The following is a 17,921-nucleotide window of genomic DNA, read 5'->3' on the forward strand; positions in this document are numbered from 1 at the left end:
TTCGATCATGTATATTCCGAGGAGGATAACAATTTTATTTATTAGAAACATTGGATATATAAATCATAGCTATAACTGTAGCTCCATACAGTCAGTCCACCTCCTCCCACAACGAGTTTAGTAGTCATAATTAATTGGTGTAAATAATCATAGCAATCTACTACAAAGACACGTACTAGGTACCTACAGCGGCTGCATTTGCTAAGTACAAATTCTAATCAATCATCGATGTTCAGGAACGAACTTTTGTTGAAATGAAAAGCTAGTTTTAGAACTCTATTTATGGTATTCTTTATATTTAAGGTGGACTTTTGTTGTGATAGTACTACACGAGTGTAGATGTCGATGCTGTGGTAGTGCTGCTTTTCTTATTATTTTTGTATTCTGGAAAAAATATCGGACTCCGATCTCCGGAATTTGAACCTGGAGGCCGAACGTTTGTAACCTAAGGAGCTAACCACTGCGCTGCCGTCGTCCGAAAGTACTTCTCGGCGTCCGGTGGTATTTGTTGTCGAATGCCATCACATATTCATTGTTACGTGATTTATATTTATATTGACAGCAAATAAAAAATAGAATACAAAAATAGCTCTCTATTCCATAAGATCTCGAAAACCTATTCTGCTCATAACAACTGAGTCATGTTACAAAAAGAGACTAATAATACTTATAGAGCACCATAGCTATAAAATAGCGATGAATCATTATGAGCTGGATATTTCGATCGCTTTGGCAGTTTTAGTGTCACAAACGTGCTCCTTATTTATTTTAATCGAATAAAATAAAGAGTACAAGTTGTTATTACTTTGTACTTGTAGATTTACTTAAAATCTTGAATAATGTGTCATACATGTGATTCTGCTATAGTTTTTAATTAAGGTCGCAATATAAAGTGCATTTTAGTCAAGTGACTCATCCTTATCTTGTTATATTCACTATTGACATTTGAAAGTCATTGCTAAGCGTAACAATTGCGAAATGCAAAAGTAAACGGATAGAAATATGATAAGATAAAATTGATTGGTCAGAAATGTTACATGTACAAGGTATTCGGTGACTGTCGGTGCAATCCAGCAATTCTAATCGTAAATTTCTAATTGAATTGATTCAGCTTTCACTTCTGCTCTTATTTGTAGTCATAAATATGTTACATGTCAAGGCTGTGAGTACCGTGATATGGTATTTTATGAAATACGGTTGCAATTATTTTAGTAATGTGCTCCAAAGGTCATATATATCAAATTCTGGATTACTGTTTGCGAGGATGAATTTGAGGCGAGGTCAGGGTGCTTCTAGAATGAAGTCACGTGCAGACGCCCTTGGCGCAAACATCAAGAAGCCGAAGTTGGCGAAAAAACTCGATCCGAAATCAGCGTATCACTAGGAGAAATGGAGCAATCGATCTTGATACGAGAACGTGGAGCTGTTAGGGGGATTGGACAATGACCCTAACGGGAAATCGGGGAACTTTCATAAGGCTTGTTGTCAAATTGTTTTGCCAGCGCAAAACATTCATTTCACCGCGCCAAAATTCACACTACAGGGAATCGTAAAGAAAGATACATGACATTATTAAAATTAGTTATGGAATTTCGCAAAACTCCGAAGATCATAAGAAAATCAGGATAGAATGCGTGCGTGAACTGAAAAGGATATGCATTGAACAGGAAATGAATAGAGAATACTAGATTATACAGACACTAAATTTTACTGACAATCAATTACTACATATTTATGATAGATTAAAATCTCGACGAAAAAAATAAGTATTATGTGTGAACTAAATATAGCACAAGCAAGTATTTGCACAACAGTATTTTTACATGCGCATTTGATCGTCGTCTTTCGCGAACAGTTTCAGGAGTCAAGGTCGTCACTGATAGGCGATTTTCGGACGATCCCACGACCAGCTGCGCGCCTGTAGGAGAAAGTCTATATAAGAATGTCGCGAATTTCAAACATTAAACAAATGTGAATTCCTCTTCTTTGATGCTTTGATGTGAATATTAATTTATTGTTATAAGTAGCCATTAATTATTTCATTACTTCATTACGGACTATAAGGTATAAGTACCTAAGACTACTGAGTACAGATAACACTCAACAAATACATGCAAAAAAGGGAAAAAGAACAAAAAGTACAACAGACGCGCATTCTTAACAGTAACAGCATTTATGTACAATTCAGATGGCAAGTAAAAATATAGTGGGAAGTGGATTGGATTAGGACTCAGGAAAGGTCTCGTATGTAGCCACTTCGACGCGATAAGAACTGGCACCTGATATTTGTTTTCAGAAATTAATCTGTAGAAAACTATGCCAAGCTAAGAACAGCGTAAGATGTATAAGCAACAGTTTTAATTATGTGATAAATATGTGTAGGTTAAGTCTATTGTACGCACTTACGCACAAAGAGGTACTTTTTTCTATTTAAAGGGAAAAATATAAAGCTCCGTTTCCTAATCCATTTCTTTATTAAATAGGATAATGGATCTAACATAGTGCCCAAGGTTCTACTCCATAAAACATTCATACATACATCTTGATTGTACCATATTGCGTTAAGATTCACAATCGTTCTGATGAAATTATCGGTTCTTACATTCCTTTGTATAAATGGTAAGAACTTAATAGTAGTAATAATGTAAATACAAAAGGTTAATCGAATATCTAACAAGATATGTCTTCAACTACTCTGATACTTGCAAGGTAGGAGTAACACACTAATTTTGTCGCCATTGTACATTGATGCAAAGATGTGATCCGGCGTGAAGTTCATTAAAATCGGCATGTTACAGCATCTAAGTGATGACTAACTGTGAGTCAATCCCTCTGTGGGAAAATAAATCCCGTGCCGTGTGGTATTACCGTGATTTCCGGAATCTGCAAACAATATTTCTATGACTATTGAAGTTAATCATTATTAGTAAAAATAATAACGTTCACATAATATTGACATATGTTCTTAATTGAAAAAAGAAGAATTCTATCATCCTATAATCATCTATCATCCTATAATAATAGAATGGTTACTTTCACATATCATAGAAAGAAATATAAAAATTGTATGTCTAGAAAGAAATAAAAGAAAATATCAAGTAGGTAAAATAAAGGAACACAAATAAATAAAAAAAGAATAAAATAAGAAAGAAGATAATTCAATAATCAACTGTATAAAAAAGGTTATTTAGCTCTATAGTTGTTGTACGAATTATATGAATTCATATCACGACGGAGTAAATAATATTTCTTGTGTTTCTTCTATAATGCGGGAACGTGGGAACGAAGTTGCTATAAAGGCAATCAAAGATGTGGGTTAAAATGTGTGACGATGATTTTGCTAAGAGACGTTACAGTGTGTATGTTCTTGTGGATAGGTATTTTATCTATACATACCTCGACCGTTTCCGGTGTTCCTAACGCGAAGATCACTGCTTCGGCAATGTCTTCAACTTTTAATATAAAATTATTGCTGACGAAATTCCGTACACCTTGTATCATATCCGTCATCACAGCTCCGGGGCTGATGTTCTATTAGAATATAAAGATAAAGCCATGTGAGTATTATTTGTTCTTATAGGGTATTCATGGTTATATCTGATTATTCAGAATTACGATAATACATGGGAAATCATAGACAATTTTGTTGAGCCAATTTTAAGTATTGAAATAATAACGCTATCTATTAATGCCATGTGTTTTCAATGTTCCCACCTTCGAAAATTATCATTTTCTTATCTGTACGTATGGACTAAAGATGACATTAAATAATATACTATACATATGTAAATAACGAGCTGTTACCGTGATTTTGACGTTCAGTTTGGCCGCGTTTATTTCATGGCGGAGTTCTATTCCCAGAGCTCTTAGACCGTATTTACTAGGACCGTACATGCCAATCGGTAAGGCTATAGCTTCAAGATGTAATCCGGCAATGCTATAAATATGCTTCATATTAAAAAATGTAATAATTTAATCAACCTGTGTATGCAATATTAGAACAATTTATAAACAGTATGGTTCGATTTACAGGAATGCTCCCTCATTATGGATTTTAATTAAACTTCTTTAATTTCTTCGTTCATACGTGCAAAATACGATAAAACTGCATTCGGATCCCAATGACTTTGTAGAAAAATAAAATACCGACCCTCATTAAACGAAAGGAATTTGCGTAATGTTTCATCGCGTTACAGACGCAAATGTAATAGATATTTCATTTGTTTTTATATGTTTTGGTGCAATTTGGACGTTGTGCTGATATCGATGGAGAGGACTATGGGACATAAACATAGAGAGATACAATGCATTGAAGCGCAAGATATCACCGGATTTACTCGATAAATGTAATTTTATTCAATCTATATCTACCTATGTCTAGTATATCTACAGGGTGCGCCGTTAGAATCCGGACAAAAGAAGTTTTGTGCAGAAAGTTGTTTATTTAAGTCAATACACAAAAACACATGAAAATGTTGTTATATCTCATTTAAAGGGTCCTTGCTGAGAACTTTTATTCTATGTAACCACCCTCTGCCTCTATGACCTGCTCTATTCTTGCTCTAAAGCGCGAGCACGCTGACTTCAACTGGTCGCGTTTAATTGTCGCGAATTCTGACTCGATAGCAGCTCGTAGGGAGTTGACGTTGGGGTGCCTGCATTTATTAGTTTGTCTCTCGATAACGCCCCACACGTAATAGTCCAATGGGTTTAGGTCGGGACTGTTAGGAGGCCAGAAATCTTTCGACCAAAACATGTCCACATTGTCAGAGAGCCAATTTTGAACAAGATGACTTGTGTGAGCAGGTGCGCCATCTTGTTGAAATAAATACGGCCTTCCAGAAGCCGTAATTTCCATCCACGGCTTTATTACTGTCTTCAGGACCTCCAAATAAACCTCCTTTGTGATTCTTTCGCCTTTTTGGAAGAAGTGCGGAGGCATGACGTCGCCCTCACTTGAGACAACGCTCAAAACGTGAACACTTGCTGGAAATTTGGTTTTGCCCACAACAGGAACATCTTCGAGATTGTGGGCCAGCCAACGGTCGTTCCTCCGAATTTTATAATTTCGACCGGCGTTCTCCCGGCGCGAAGACTTTCTATAATCGCCGCTCTTCTATCGTATTCCGGGTTTTGCTTAACGAGTTCTGTCATTTTGAGGTTATAGAAGACTTATTGACATATTTAACTAACTTCAGAGTCAATCAGCACAAACATCTGAATTCTAATATGGTGGGAACTACAAATTGAATTCTGTCCGAATTCTAACGGCGCACCCTGTATATGAAGTACAAACATTATTTATTAAATCTGGCCTTATTCGTTATTAAAGATAAACTTTTTGTCGGTTCCTTTGTGAATGACATATCTATTTGTAACAGTTTTAATAATTCTAATGATATGTTAGGCGAAGTGTTTCATGAATTCAACTGAAGTTTACTCTAGAATGAAACAAATACCATTTGAAAAACGATAGTCTTTATATTATTTAATTATTTCAGGAATAATATGTAATTCAATAAATATGTAAGATGTGCATATAAATATTATATTGTAAATATATTAGGCAAACAATTGTATTCGCTCGAATCGAGTTTATTTTGTAGCATTCGACATAAAAGTTATATGTTTTGCTTTTGTTTTCTTCGTTTGTGAATAAAAAATAAAAACTGCTCATTTAGATTAAAAGAAAAACAATTAAGATTTGAGAGGACAAAGGGTACGGATAAATTCATCGGCATTTTCCAGAGATATATTTAACTACCACTACCATCTATAAAATACGGAGGAAATATATTCTTATGAAACACATAAAGTTACCTGGAAATATTAATTACATGGCCGCACGCGTTGCACTTTTTCATAGATTTTATGGCTTCTCGTGCTAGAATTGCTGGTGCTATCAAGTTGGTATCAATGACCTTGCGATATTCTTCGGTTTTTGAGTCTGTAACAGAATATTTACGATTAGCTGATACAAACAGAAACATATCTATGAGTATTATTATATATCCAGGCTATTATTAGTAAGTGTAATTGAATATAACAGTTGGGACATGTAAGAATCAACATTTAGATAAAATAACTTCAATTTCCCGAGTAAAACTGTATTAATTGTGTAATATTTGACATTTGAAAAATTCACATTTAAAAATAATGACTAGAAAAGCATTATTATTTTGAAATAGTAGATATTGTAGAAAGCAAACATCTGGAAACAAAATCTGAATTTTACTTGAAAAGATCAGTCGAAAATATCGAACATTTTTCACACAGCATAAGTGCTAAGCGTCAGTAATATACCAGTGATAATTAATAAATAACGGTTTGTCACGTTTGTCAGAATAAATACCACTTAGAGATTTTAACAACTGAAAATCACATATCTTGCAAAATAAAACGTTCCTATTTGTTTTATTTGTATGTTTGAATTTCTGGTCTAACAAAACAAAAGTTGTGATGCTTATGTTTAAATGCGAATGTATTTAAATACTCCTTCCTCGTACTATTGTACGCCGTCAACACTAAACCAATGACATCAAGATTAATTCAATCAACTACGATAATTCAGAGGAATGATTGTAATCATTCGAGCGATTATACTGATAACGAAATTGAAATTTTCTTGAAATTTTCCACACAACCGACTTCTCAGCTAATACTGAGGAAATCTGGGACACTAACTTTCACACCAACAGTATTTGTCCAACAAAAGCTTTCCTACTACAGATAGTAGATAAACGAATCTAGATTATTGTAACCATTTTACACCTGTAGCATAATAATATAACCTATGATTACTGGCAATACTTAAAAAGAAAGAAGAATACAAAAAAAGGAAAATACAAATCGTAGCATATTCGTAAAATACAATATATCGATATGAACAAATATTTTTACCGAGAATAGGTGTGGCGCCAAGAACTCCAGCATTATTCACTAGAATATCAAGGCGACCAAACTTTTCGTCGATCCATTTGAAAACCTTAAGAATATCTTCTTCGTTCGTTACATCGCACTCGATCGGGAAAAATTTATCCTTTCCAATTTCTGCTGTAGCATCCTGAAGCTTGTCTATTCTTCTTGCTAAACCAACTACTTTAATGCCATGGCTAGCCAGAGCTTTCGATATCGCGAGACCGATACCTCCGCTCGAACCGCTCACAAGTGCTACTTTACCGGTCCAACGATTCATCATTCTTATTAGCAAACCACAAAGTAACTGCGCAGACAGGCACGGCGTTACTTTATATGAAGAATTGTACGCACTGGCCTTGATTTCTACCAATCGGTGTTCTCTCACGATATGGCGTTCCAAGTAAGTACTTACATAATACATTGCATTACATACAAATGTGTATGTAATGACCTTCAATTAGCAGGGCTCGTACATCAAATGCAACTAGTTAAATATCCCGAAACAGAACGTACAAAATACAGATGATGTTTCAGTTGCAAATTATAGAGATACAGATGATGCGTATATGTAAATCCCGAGGAAGGTGTCGATTACATTTTTTTTATTAGAGACATTAGATACATAAATCATAGCTATAACTATAGCTCCACACAATCAGTCGCCCTCCTCCTCCTACAAGTTTAGTAGTCATGATTAATTGGTGTAAATCATCAGAGCAATCCACTACAAAGACACGTACTAATATCTACACCCCCCCCCGGTAGTAATTCGTAAGAGAACCCGTGGCACCTCTACCAAACGTCGGGATGATCACCGTGGAGGTTTTAGCCGGTACGAATCCGGCACTACCCGGCGCCCTCCCCTCGGAGGGCGCGGAGCACCTATGAAGATTTCCTCCACGAAAAAAAAAAGGTATCTACTGCGGCTGCATTTGCTAAGTACAAAGTCTAGTCAATTATCGATGTTCAGGAACGAACTTTTGTCGAAATGAAAGGCTAGTTTTATAACTCCATTTATGGTATTCCTTATGTTCATTGTTACCTGATTTATATTTATATTGACAACAAATAGAAAATAGAATGCAATACAAAAAATAGCACTCTTCCATAAATTCCCGTAAACTTATTCTACACAAGTGATTGTTACATGTTTTTGCTTATAACAACTGAGTTATGTTACAAAAAGAGACTAATAATACTTATAGAGCACCATAGCTATAAAATAGCGATGAATCATTATGAGCTGGATATTTCGATCGCTTTGGCAGTTTTAGTGTCACAAACGTGCTCCTTATTTATTTTAATCGAATAAAATAAAGAGTACAAGTTGTTATTACTTTGTACTTGTAGATTTACTTAAAATCTTGAATAATGTGTCATACATGTGATTCTGCTATAGTTTTTAATTAAGGTCGCAATATAAAGTGCATTTTAGTCAAGTGACTCATCCTTATCTTGTTATATTCACTATTGACATTTGAAAGTCATTGCTAAGCGTAACAATTGCGAAATGCAAAAGTAAACGGATAGAAATATGATAAGATAAAATTGATTGGTCAGAAATGTTACATGTACAAGGTATTCGGTGACTGTCGGTGCAATCCAGCAATTCTAATCGTAAATTTCTAATTGAATTGATTCAGCTTTCACTTCTGCTCTTATTTGTAGTCATAAATATGTTACATGTCAAGGCTGTGAGTACCGTGATATGGTATTTTATGAAATACGGTTGCAATTATTTTAGTAATGTGCTCCAAAGGTCATATATATCAAATTCTGGATTACTGTTTGCGAGGATGAATTTGAGGCGAGGTCAGGGTGCTTCTAGAATGAAGTCACGTGCAGACGCCCTTGGCGCAAACATCAAGAAGCCGAAGTTGGCGAAAAAACTCGATCCGAAATCAGCGTATCACTAGGAGAAATGGAGCAATCGATCTTGATACGAGAACGTGGAGCTGTTAGGGGGATTGGACAATGACCCTAACGGGAAATCGGGGAACTTTCATAAGGCTTGTTGTCAAATTGTTTTGCCAGCGCAAAACATTCATTTCACCGCGCCAAAATTCACACTACAGGGAATCGTAAAGAAAGATACATGACATTATTAAAATTAGTTATGGAATTTCGCAAAACTCCGAAGATCATAAGAAAATCAGGATAGAATGCGTGCGCGAACTGAAAAGGATATGCATTGAACAGGAAATGAATAGAGAATACTAGATTATACAGACACTAAATTTTCAATTACTACATATTTATGATAGATTAAAATCTCGACAAAAAGATAAGTATTATTTCCAAAGTAAATATAACACAAGTAATTACACGATAGTATTTTAACACGTGCATATGATCGTCGTCGTTCGCAAACAGTTTCAGGAGTCATGGTCGTCGCTGATCGGCGATCTTTGGACGATTCCGTAAACAGCCGGACGTCAATACAAAAAAGTGTATCTAAGAATATCACAAGTTGCAAACGTTTATAAATTCTATTACTTCATGACAAACTGCATGTGTAGCAAAGTCCAAAACTACTGGGCACAGCTAACACACAACTGATATACTCAATGAAAAAACAAGAAAAGAAAGGAAAAGTTAGCAACAAAAACAGTATGCAATTAAAATCCAAACGGTAGATAAAAACATAATGAAAGGTGTGTGGGATTGAGAGTTCGAGCAGGTGTTGTATGTAGGCACTTCCACTGGATGAGACCTAGCAATTAACATTCTTTTTCAAAACTTAAACTTTGGAAAGCAATACCAATCTAAAAACTACGATAACGTAACACGTCGTAAAATGTATGAGCTTGAGGTGTACATGTTTGTTTGTTGCTGTCTGGCCGATATAGTTGTGGTGATAGTGCGCTACTGCTAGTGTATAGGATGAGACAGGTTCTGCTGCGAATCGCCGGTGTCGCTGCTGGGGTACTGCTGTATTTTTCTTCTCATTTTTGATGCCGTGGAAGAAAAATTAGACTCCGGTCGCCGGTATTTGAGAGAACCCGGGTCCCGAACGTTCGTAACCTAAGGCGCTAACCACTGCGCTGCCGTCGTCCGACACTAGTTAGTGTCGAGTGATGATATTTTTGCTGTCGAGTGCCGCCACAAGTTTCAGTCTTAATGTATATGTAGGCTAAACCTACTGTTGTCTCGGAGTGGGAGGTGTCGGCCGAGGAAACATCTCGGATCATCTCTACATCGTGATGGACGTGACAATCGGTGGCGCGGGAGGCGACCATTCGTTCGGGTCGTGCGGGCCCGAAGGCTCATCGAGGAGAAGAAGAAGGAATTTCCCGCGATGGGCGGCGACCCGCCGCGACGAGGATTTCATGACTGCGGCCGCAATGGCCGTCACCTGGGCAGAAGAACCCCCGGCGGATGAAGAAACGGGGGCGAGGGCAGTCTGCCTGAGACCCGACTTGCACGCGATCTGCGATTCATGTATGCCGCGGTCCGGAGCTCCACGCCGCGCCGGTGTGGTGTACTGCTGATCTGAGGAGTTCGCCCATCTCCGCGTGGTGTACATCCGCGCCAGGCGCCGGTATACCAGATCCCTACCGCGAAACGCGAGGGCCTCTGCAGCGAGCCATCAAAGAGGCGAAGAGACGAGCCTGGGATGACCTTCTGGCCACCCTCGACTCCGATCCCTGGGGGCGCCCATACAGACTAGTGTTGAACAAACTCCGTCCTTGGGCATCCCCCACGACGGAGAACATGGACTCTCAGTTCCTGGAGGAAGTCGTCGGGGCCCTGTTTCCGGGAGCGGTGAATGAGGAGGAAGGCAGGACAAACGAAGAGCGGGAGCTACAGCCGCCGGGGGAGGAACCACGGGACACCGCGGGAAACTGGAGCCCGGAGTCGGCGATCACTGAGGATGAGCTGACCGGAACTGTCGAGAAGATCGGAGCGCGGAAGACCCCGGATCCCGACGGAGTTCCGGCCCGCTTGTGGAAGGAGGTCGCCGGAGTCTTGGTCCCGAGGCTGAGAACTCTGTTTGACAGATGCCTGTCACGGGACGAATTCCCCGTCCTATGGAAGGTCCTGTTGCCGAAGCCGGGACGTTCTCCAGACTCACCTTCCGCCTTTCGACCTGTGTGCCTGTTGGACCAGGCTGGCAAGCTGTTGGAGAGGGTTGTGGCTGCCCGACTCGAGTCGCATTTGTCCCGACGTGCTCCCGGGCTACACGACAGCCAGTTTGGCTTCCGGAAGGGACGGTCTATGCCAGTAAGTAGTATGTAAGTCTTACTTTGTAAGTAGTATGTAAGATTTTGTGGATAGGTATTTTATCTGTAGATACCTCGATTGTCTCCGGTATTCCTAGCGCGTAGATCACTGCTTCGGCGATGTCTCCAACTTTTAACATAAAATCATCGTAGATATCCCCGACATCGTGTATGATATATATTTTATCATATCAGTTATAAGAACTCCAGGGCTAATGTTCTATTGAAATATAAAAATAAAACGATGTGAGAATTGTTTGTGCTTAAAGTACATGCACGACCCCATTTTATTATTGAGAATTACGTTAATACATGGGAAATCATAGACAATTTTGTTGAACCAATTTTAATTATAGAAATAACAACGTTATATATCAACGCCATGTGTTAGATTTAGATTTTAAATGTTCCCACATCTTTGTAAATTTTCATTTTCTTGTCTTTATGTATGGATAAACAATGGCATTAAATGATATACTATACATATATGAATAACGAGCTGTTACCGTGATTTTGACGTGCAGCTTGGTCGCGTTTATTTCATGGCGGAGTTCTATCCCGAAAGCTCTTAGATCGTATTTACTAGAACCGTACATGCCGATCGGTATGGCTATAGCTTCAAGATGTGATCCGGCTATGCTATAAATACGAATTATATTTGAAAATTTTATAATTTAATCATGCTGTCTGTGCAAAATTGGTATAATTGGAAACAGTATGGTTTAATTTGGAGGAAAGCACCCCCATCATGGATTTTAATGAAACGTTTTTAAGTTCTTTGTCCTAACATACAAACTACGAGAAAGTAAGCAAATGTGATAGACGTTTCGTTTGTTTTTATGCTTTTTTATGTATTTCGGATGTTATGCATATATCGATAAAAGTTATATCTATTACGGAGACTATAGAATATAAAAACATAGAGATACAGGGTGACATTGACATATTACTGAATTTATTCGATAAATAAAATCATAATTCGATAAATCATTTTATATCTGTGAGAAATGCAAATATTCTTTATTTATTCAGGCCTTATAATGTATTAAAAATAAACTTCTCCCCTTTTTCTTGGTGTCTGGTATGTCTGTAATAACTTTTTTAATAATTCTAGTAATATGTTGGACGAAGTATTGCATGAATTCAAGTCTAGCTTATTTTAGAATAAAACAAATACTTTCTGAAAAACGATTCTCTTATTTTATAGTGTTCGATATAAAAGTTATATGTTTTGCTTTTGTTTTCTTCGTTTGTGCATAAAAAATAAAAACTGCTCATTTAGATTAAAAGAAAAACAATTAAGATTTGAGAGGACAAAGGATACGATAGATTCATCGGCATTTTCCACAGATATATTTAACTAACACTACCATCTATAAAATATATTCTTATGAAATACATAAAGTTACCTGGAAATATTAATTACATGGCCGCACGCGTTGATAGATTTTACTGCTTGTCGTGCAAAAATTGCTGGAGCTATCACGTTAGTATCAATGACCCTGCGATAATCTTCGGTTTTTGAGTCTGTAACAGAATATTTACGATTAGTTGATACAAACAGAAACGTATCTATGAGTATTATTATATATCTAAGCTATTATTAGTAAGAGTAATTGAATATAACAGTTGGGACATGTAAGAATCAACGTTTAGATAAAATAACTTCAATTTCGCGAGTAAAACTGTATTATTATTTGTGTAATATTAGTATTTTGAAATAGTAGATATTGTAAGGAAGCAAACATCTGGAAACAAAATCTGAATTTTACTTGAAAAGATCAGTCGAAAATAGCGAACACAGCTTCTTTGAATCAGATGTAATTTTCGTAAAGATTGTTCGGATATTCCTTAAATACATGTGACTATTTTTTTAACTGATGAATTTCGAAAATTTGGAAAACAAAAGCCTCAATCAGAACTTAATTAACGTACAGCTAAGTTTCGATATTGCAAAGCATTTTTTACACATCATAAGTGCTAAGCGTCAGTAATATATCAGTGATAATTAATAAATAACGGTTTGTCACGTTTGTCAGAATAAATACCACTTAGAGATTTTAACAACTGAAAATCACATATCTTGCAAAATAAAACGTTCCTATTTGTTTTATTTGTATGTTTGAATTTCTGGTCTAACAAAACAAATGTTATAGTGCTTATGTTTTAATGTAAATGTATATAAATACTCCTTCCTCGTACTATGGTACGCCGTCAACACTAAAGCGATGACATCAAGATTAATTTAATCAAGCAAGGTAATTCTGTATAACAATAAAATTAATTTTTTCTGTTATATTGATAACAAAGCTAAACTGATTTCTTAAAATTTGCACATAACCGTCTTCTCAGCTAACGGTCAACATTATTTGTCTAACGAAAGCTACAACAGATAGTGGTTCGGTACAGGAAAATCCTGGATAAGAATGTCATCCAACCATCCGGCACCAAATAACAGGCATTAAACAAATCTAGATTATTGTAACCATTTTACACATTTTGCACAATAATTGTATAACTCATGATTACTGACAATACTTGAGAAGAAAAGGATTACAAGAAAAGAAAATACAAATGCAAGCATATTCGTAAAGTATCATAGATTGATATCAATAAATATTTTACCGATGATAGGTGTAACATAATCAGCTTTGACATTATTTACTAGAATGTCAAGGCCACCAAACTTTTTATCGGTCCATTTGAATGCACTTAACAATATTTTCTTCTTTCGTTACATCGCACTCGATCCGGAAAAGGGATACTGAGACAAGTACACAAATACGTATATGATAAACGGAAGATTATTATAAATGTATATATGTCGTAAATAAGTAAGTACAATTGCATATTATCTAAGTGTAGATTGTACTGGCAATGTAGAAAAAATGACAATGACAATAAACGTGTAAAGTAATGACAAAGACAATAAACGAGTTGTTATAAATAGTCATTAGTGGTAATGAGAAATTATGACACTTAATGAATTTATTATCGATAATACTCCGTTCATTGCCTCTTCTACACTGCTATATAATTCATACCGCATACATTTATTTCACCGCATCAGAATTCACACTATACTTATATATAACGTTCCTAAAATTAATACTATGGGGCACCACAAAACTACAACGATTTTTAAAGATATAAAGATGGAGTGCGTGAAGGCGATAACTACAGCGCTCTCAGTACGAGAGCTGAAAAGCAACATAGGAATAGAGAAAGAACTCTGCATAGGGGGAGATCTCTTGTTTCCTTGCCTAATGACGCCTGCATATTTGTGCAGTAAATATGTAAATGTTACAGCGATCAACGAACGGGTCAGCCTGCACGCATGCAACCTTCTGTTTTCATTCTTATGTCGCATCCACTTACATGGTAACATATGGCTTGCCTACTCTATCTTTATACTCTATAGCGACGATACATAACATTACTACTCTCATTGACTTATCATGAGGCATAACACAAAGTTTAATAAAATGACTACACCACGGTTATAGTATAAATGTGTCTCGATACTCGCTAGGGACAACCGTCCAAAAATTGCGTCGTGAAAAATTAACATGGAAAACAATAAAGTTATCGTGTTTGCGAGACAGAGATAAGTAGAGTGTCTGCCTTTGTTTGGGACATTCATAGCAAGTCACGCATGCGCAGAACGAGAACTTTCTTTATGTTGATTTTTCATGACTCAGTTTTCAGACGGTTCCTTCTATGCTTTCAGCATAGGAGTGTCCAAACCTATTTAATGATTGTGGTCTATATTAGATGTAGTTTATGATTCATGATTTCATTTCTGAATTTTAAATGGAACTATATGCAATATATTTTTTATTATATCTAACTTAAAATATACCTTTTAAGGAAAAAGGATAGTTATTTTTCAGAAAGATAGCAGGATTATAATTCGAATTCTTAGAAAAAATTTATAAACTTTGATTTTCTATTAAAATATTTGAATATTACTGATGACCTGCGATACATATACATTTACATGTAGACTGCCATCTATAACGTAGTTTCAGACTTAGCCCACAGTATAAGATTTTACGTGTCTTGTGTCTACGAATGTCACTGTATCGGACGATTTAGCCAGAGTTTGAAGCAGATTTAAAGACAATATTATCAAGTGCGCGATACGCTGTAAATATGGCAAGTCAAAATTATTTAAGTGATCCAAAAAATCCTTTCTTCTCTCTTGAGGATGATATAGACGACGAAACTTTTCTAAAAAGTGCACCACCAAGATCTGGTCTTACGACTTACAATCAGTATAATAATTTTGACAATGGCCTCGAACAAAAACGTCAACAATTATTGCAACGAAAAAAGGAAATAGAAGAACGTACAATACAATCAACAAAAAGGTCTATTTCGCTTTTAAGAGATTCCGAACAGATTGGAGCTGCTACTGCAGAGGTGATTCTAATAATTTGTCACTATTAAATATGTTATTTTTTACGTCTTACTATAAAAATGTATTTCTTGAAATATTTATATAATGTTTATTTGGTAAATCCTGTTTGCCCATTTTTTATTTACTATGTTAAATTGTTTTTAATATAAAAGAGATAATTTGTTATTATAAGGAAACTACTGCATTTAAATTTAATATTTAATTTATCTAAATATACAAATTAATTTGTGAATTATATAAAATATATTAAAATGTAAAATTTATTATACAATATGAACAAAATATTTATTTATTGCATGTTCTCTTTAATGTATTTCACTACACATATATGTATAGCTGTATATTAAATGTTTTATTTCAGGAACTCATTAGACAGAGAGAACAATTAGAAAGAACAGAGAAAAGATTGGATGATATTAATAGCACGTTAAGGTTTAGTCAAAAACATATCCAAGGAATAAAAAGTGTGTTTGGAAGCCTTAAAAATTACCTCAGTGGTAAATCAATGGATGCACCAATACCATCAACTATATTATCAGAATCTTCTAGCTCTGAATCTATGACATCTCCTGCTCTATCTAATTCGTTAGAACAAGTACAGACTAATATAGCTAATACAAGTCCAGCATTAAAATTGCATGGCCTAGATAATGATATAGAAACAAATTCTTTAAGCAATAATGTGAGCAAAGTATTAGAACAAAATTTAGATGAAATGAGTGGTTCATTAGCTAGATTGAAAGGTTTAGCAATAGGACTGTCGGAAGAAATAGATCTACAAAATGACTTGATCGACAACATAACAGATAAAGCAGAAAAGACAGATATTATGCTTCAGAAACAAAATAAAGACCTAACTCATTTATTAAAAAAATAAGTCATATATGTGCAATAGATAAGATTTAAAAAATGTGTTTAATATATTAAATTCATTTATATTTTAAATGAATGAGTAATAAATATTGCCTTCTTTAGTTTGAAAAATTTTCATATATGTTATTTATTTTGTAAGATTACTTTATGATATTTTGTAAAATACATATTAGAGTAATGTAAAACCTTATGAAGAAAAGTATAAAAAAAAGAATGCACTTCTATACTCATAATTATTATTTCAACTACTAGTTTTATTATTATTCACTTTGTATATTATAAGAAATTTCAATTTAGAATTAAATATATATTATATTTCTTCTTTCCTGTTCTCAGCAAGTCAAATTATCTTTAATTTTCCTGCTAAAGTTATTAGACTTAAATTTTTTAAAATATTATATTAAGATTTAAATCATTTTTATATTGTTTTAACCTTATATATCAATCAATGAACTAAAAATTATACAAAATACTGTGATAGAAAAGAATCAGCTGTAATGGATAAGTGATAATTCTTATCTTATGACAATTCAAATATTACATTTCATTAAAATTTACGGCAATGAACATTGTTGTTAGGAATATTAGATAAACTTAACAATTTTTGTTTAAATTAGATAAGTTTGATAATGCAATCTGATGTTCAATAATAATTGTGCATAAACCATATCAAAAAATGTAAATAAATTACATATAATATTAATAAATGTTACTATAAATTGAAGAAAACTGATTTAAGGATATAATTCTGAAAGCAATGTTCTGTATACTACAAACTGCTTTAAATGTAACAGTTTATGTTGCTTGTAATAGGATAATTTTCTTTGGATAAATTTGCATATAGATATTTTGTAAAAATAAGTATAGGAATACATTATAAACCAAATTATCTAAAGAAGAGGAACTTCCCTTTAAAATTAATAATAATGGAAAATGTACAAATATTTATACAAATTACAATTGCTATTTACACAAACCTATAGTTATTCGTTTTTATTATATTATATATATATTATACATATATATTAAATATTTGGTAATGCCCATATAATCATAAAATCATTAAATACATTTATAGATTTTAAGCATATATGCTAGTAATGGAAAAAGATCTTAATTACATGGTATGTCACTTGAACAAGGAAAATATTTATAGTTTATAAGTACAACTTCAATCTCACTGCCAGTGATATTAAATAAAATTAAAAAAGAAATGTGTTATAGTTGTTTGACCTCATTTAAATTATATTGTCATCTTTATATGTGTATATGTAAGTTTGATATAATATTAATAATGTTGTATTATTGCACATGTATCGTAGCTATATGAATGTATTATATTTGCATGTACTTATCCATAGTCATTTTTTTTCTCTTTTGAAGATAAAACATTGATTTCCTTAATACATTTTCTACACATAGAACTATATATGTATAATTTGATATACTTGTATTAAAGAGGAAATGTCCTCTCTACTTATATA

At 34.5% G+C, this 17,921-nt stretch overlaps 2 protein-coding genes across 2 annotated transcripts; one reads left to right on the forward strand and one right to left on the reverse strand.

Annotated features, from left to right (window-relative positions):
* Positions 1 to 2,459: 2,459 nt before the first annotated feature.
* Positions 2,460 to 7,222, reverse strand: LOC132907053 (farnesol dehydrogenase-like). The gene is made up of 5 exons (XM_060959801.1): positions 6,901 to 7,222; positions 5,821 to 5,947; positions 3,805 to 3,937; positions 3,397 to 3,531; positions 2,460 to 2,883 (listed from the first exon to the last, which is right to left on the reverse strand). Exons 1-5 carry the CDS (start codon positions 7,196 to 7,198, stop codon positions 2,824 to 2,826), a joined length of 753 nt encoding a protein of 250 aa, XP_060815784.1. The 5' UTR covers positions 7,199 to 7,222; the 3' UTR covers positions 2,460 to 2,823.
* A 7,917-nt stretch (positions 7,223 to 15,139) lies between these two features.
* LOC132907031 (synaptosomal-associated protein 29) lies at positions 15,140 to 17,417 on the forward strand. The gene is made up of 2 exons (XM_060959769.1): positions 15,140 to 15,566; positions 15,926 to 17,417. Exons 1-2 carry the CDS (start codon positions 15,297 to 15,299, stop codon positions 16,439 to 16,441), a joined length of 786 nt encoding a protein of 261 aa, XP_060815752.1. The 5' UTR covers positions 15,140 to 15,296; the 3' UTR covers positions 16,442 to 17,417.
* Positions 17,418 to 17,921: the final 504 nt, after the last annotated feature.

The sequence above is a fragment of the Bombus pascuorum genome, chromosome 1 (assembly GCF_905332965.1).
Source record: "Bombus pascuorum chromosome 1, iyBomPasc1.1, whole genome shotgun sequence".
Taxonomy (NCBI): domain Eukaryota; kingdom Metazoa; phylum Arthropoda; class Insecta; order Hymenoptera; family Apidae; genus Bombus; species Bombus pascuorum.

Bases quoted from the DNA above. Each gene is read 5' to 3' on its own strand.
- LOC132907031 (XM_060959769.1), top strand. From the start codon at position 15,297: ATGGCAAGTCAAAATTATTTAAGTGATCCAAAAAATCCTTTCTTCTCT. The intron at 15,567-15,925 runs GTGATTCTAATA...GTTTTATTTCAG, and splicing joins TTGGAGCTGCTACTGCAGAG to GAACTCATTAGACAGAGAGA.
- LOC132907053 (XM_060959801.1), bottom strand. From the start codon at position 7,198: ATGATGAATCGTTGGACCGGTAAAGTAGCACTTGTGAGCGGTTCGAGC. The intron at 3,532-3,804 runs GTAACAGCTCGT...ATATTCTAATAG, and splicing joins AACTGAACGTCAAAATCACG to AACATCAGCCCCGGAGCTGT. The intron at 2,884-3,396 runs GTATGTATAGAT...TATTGTTTGCAG, and splicing joins GAACACCGGAAACGGTCGAG to ATTCCGGAAATCACGGTAAT.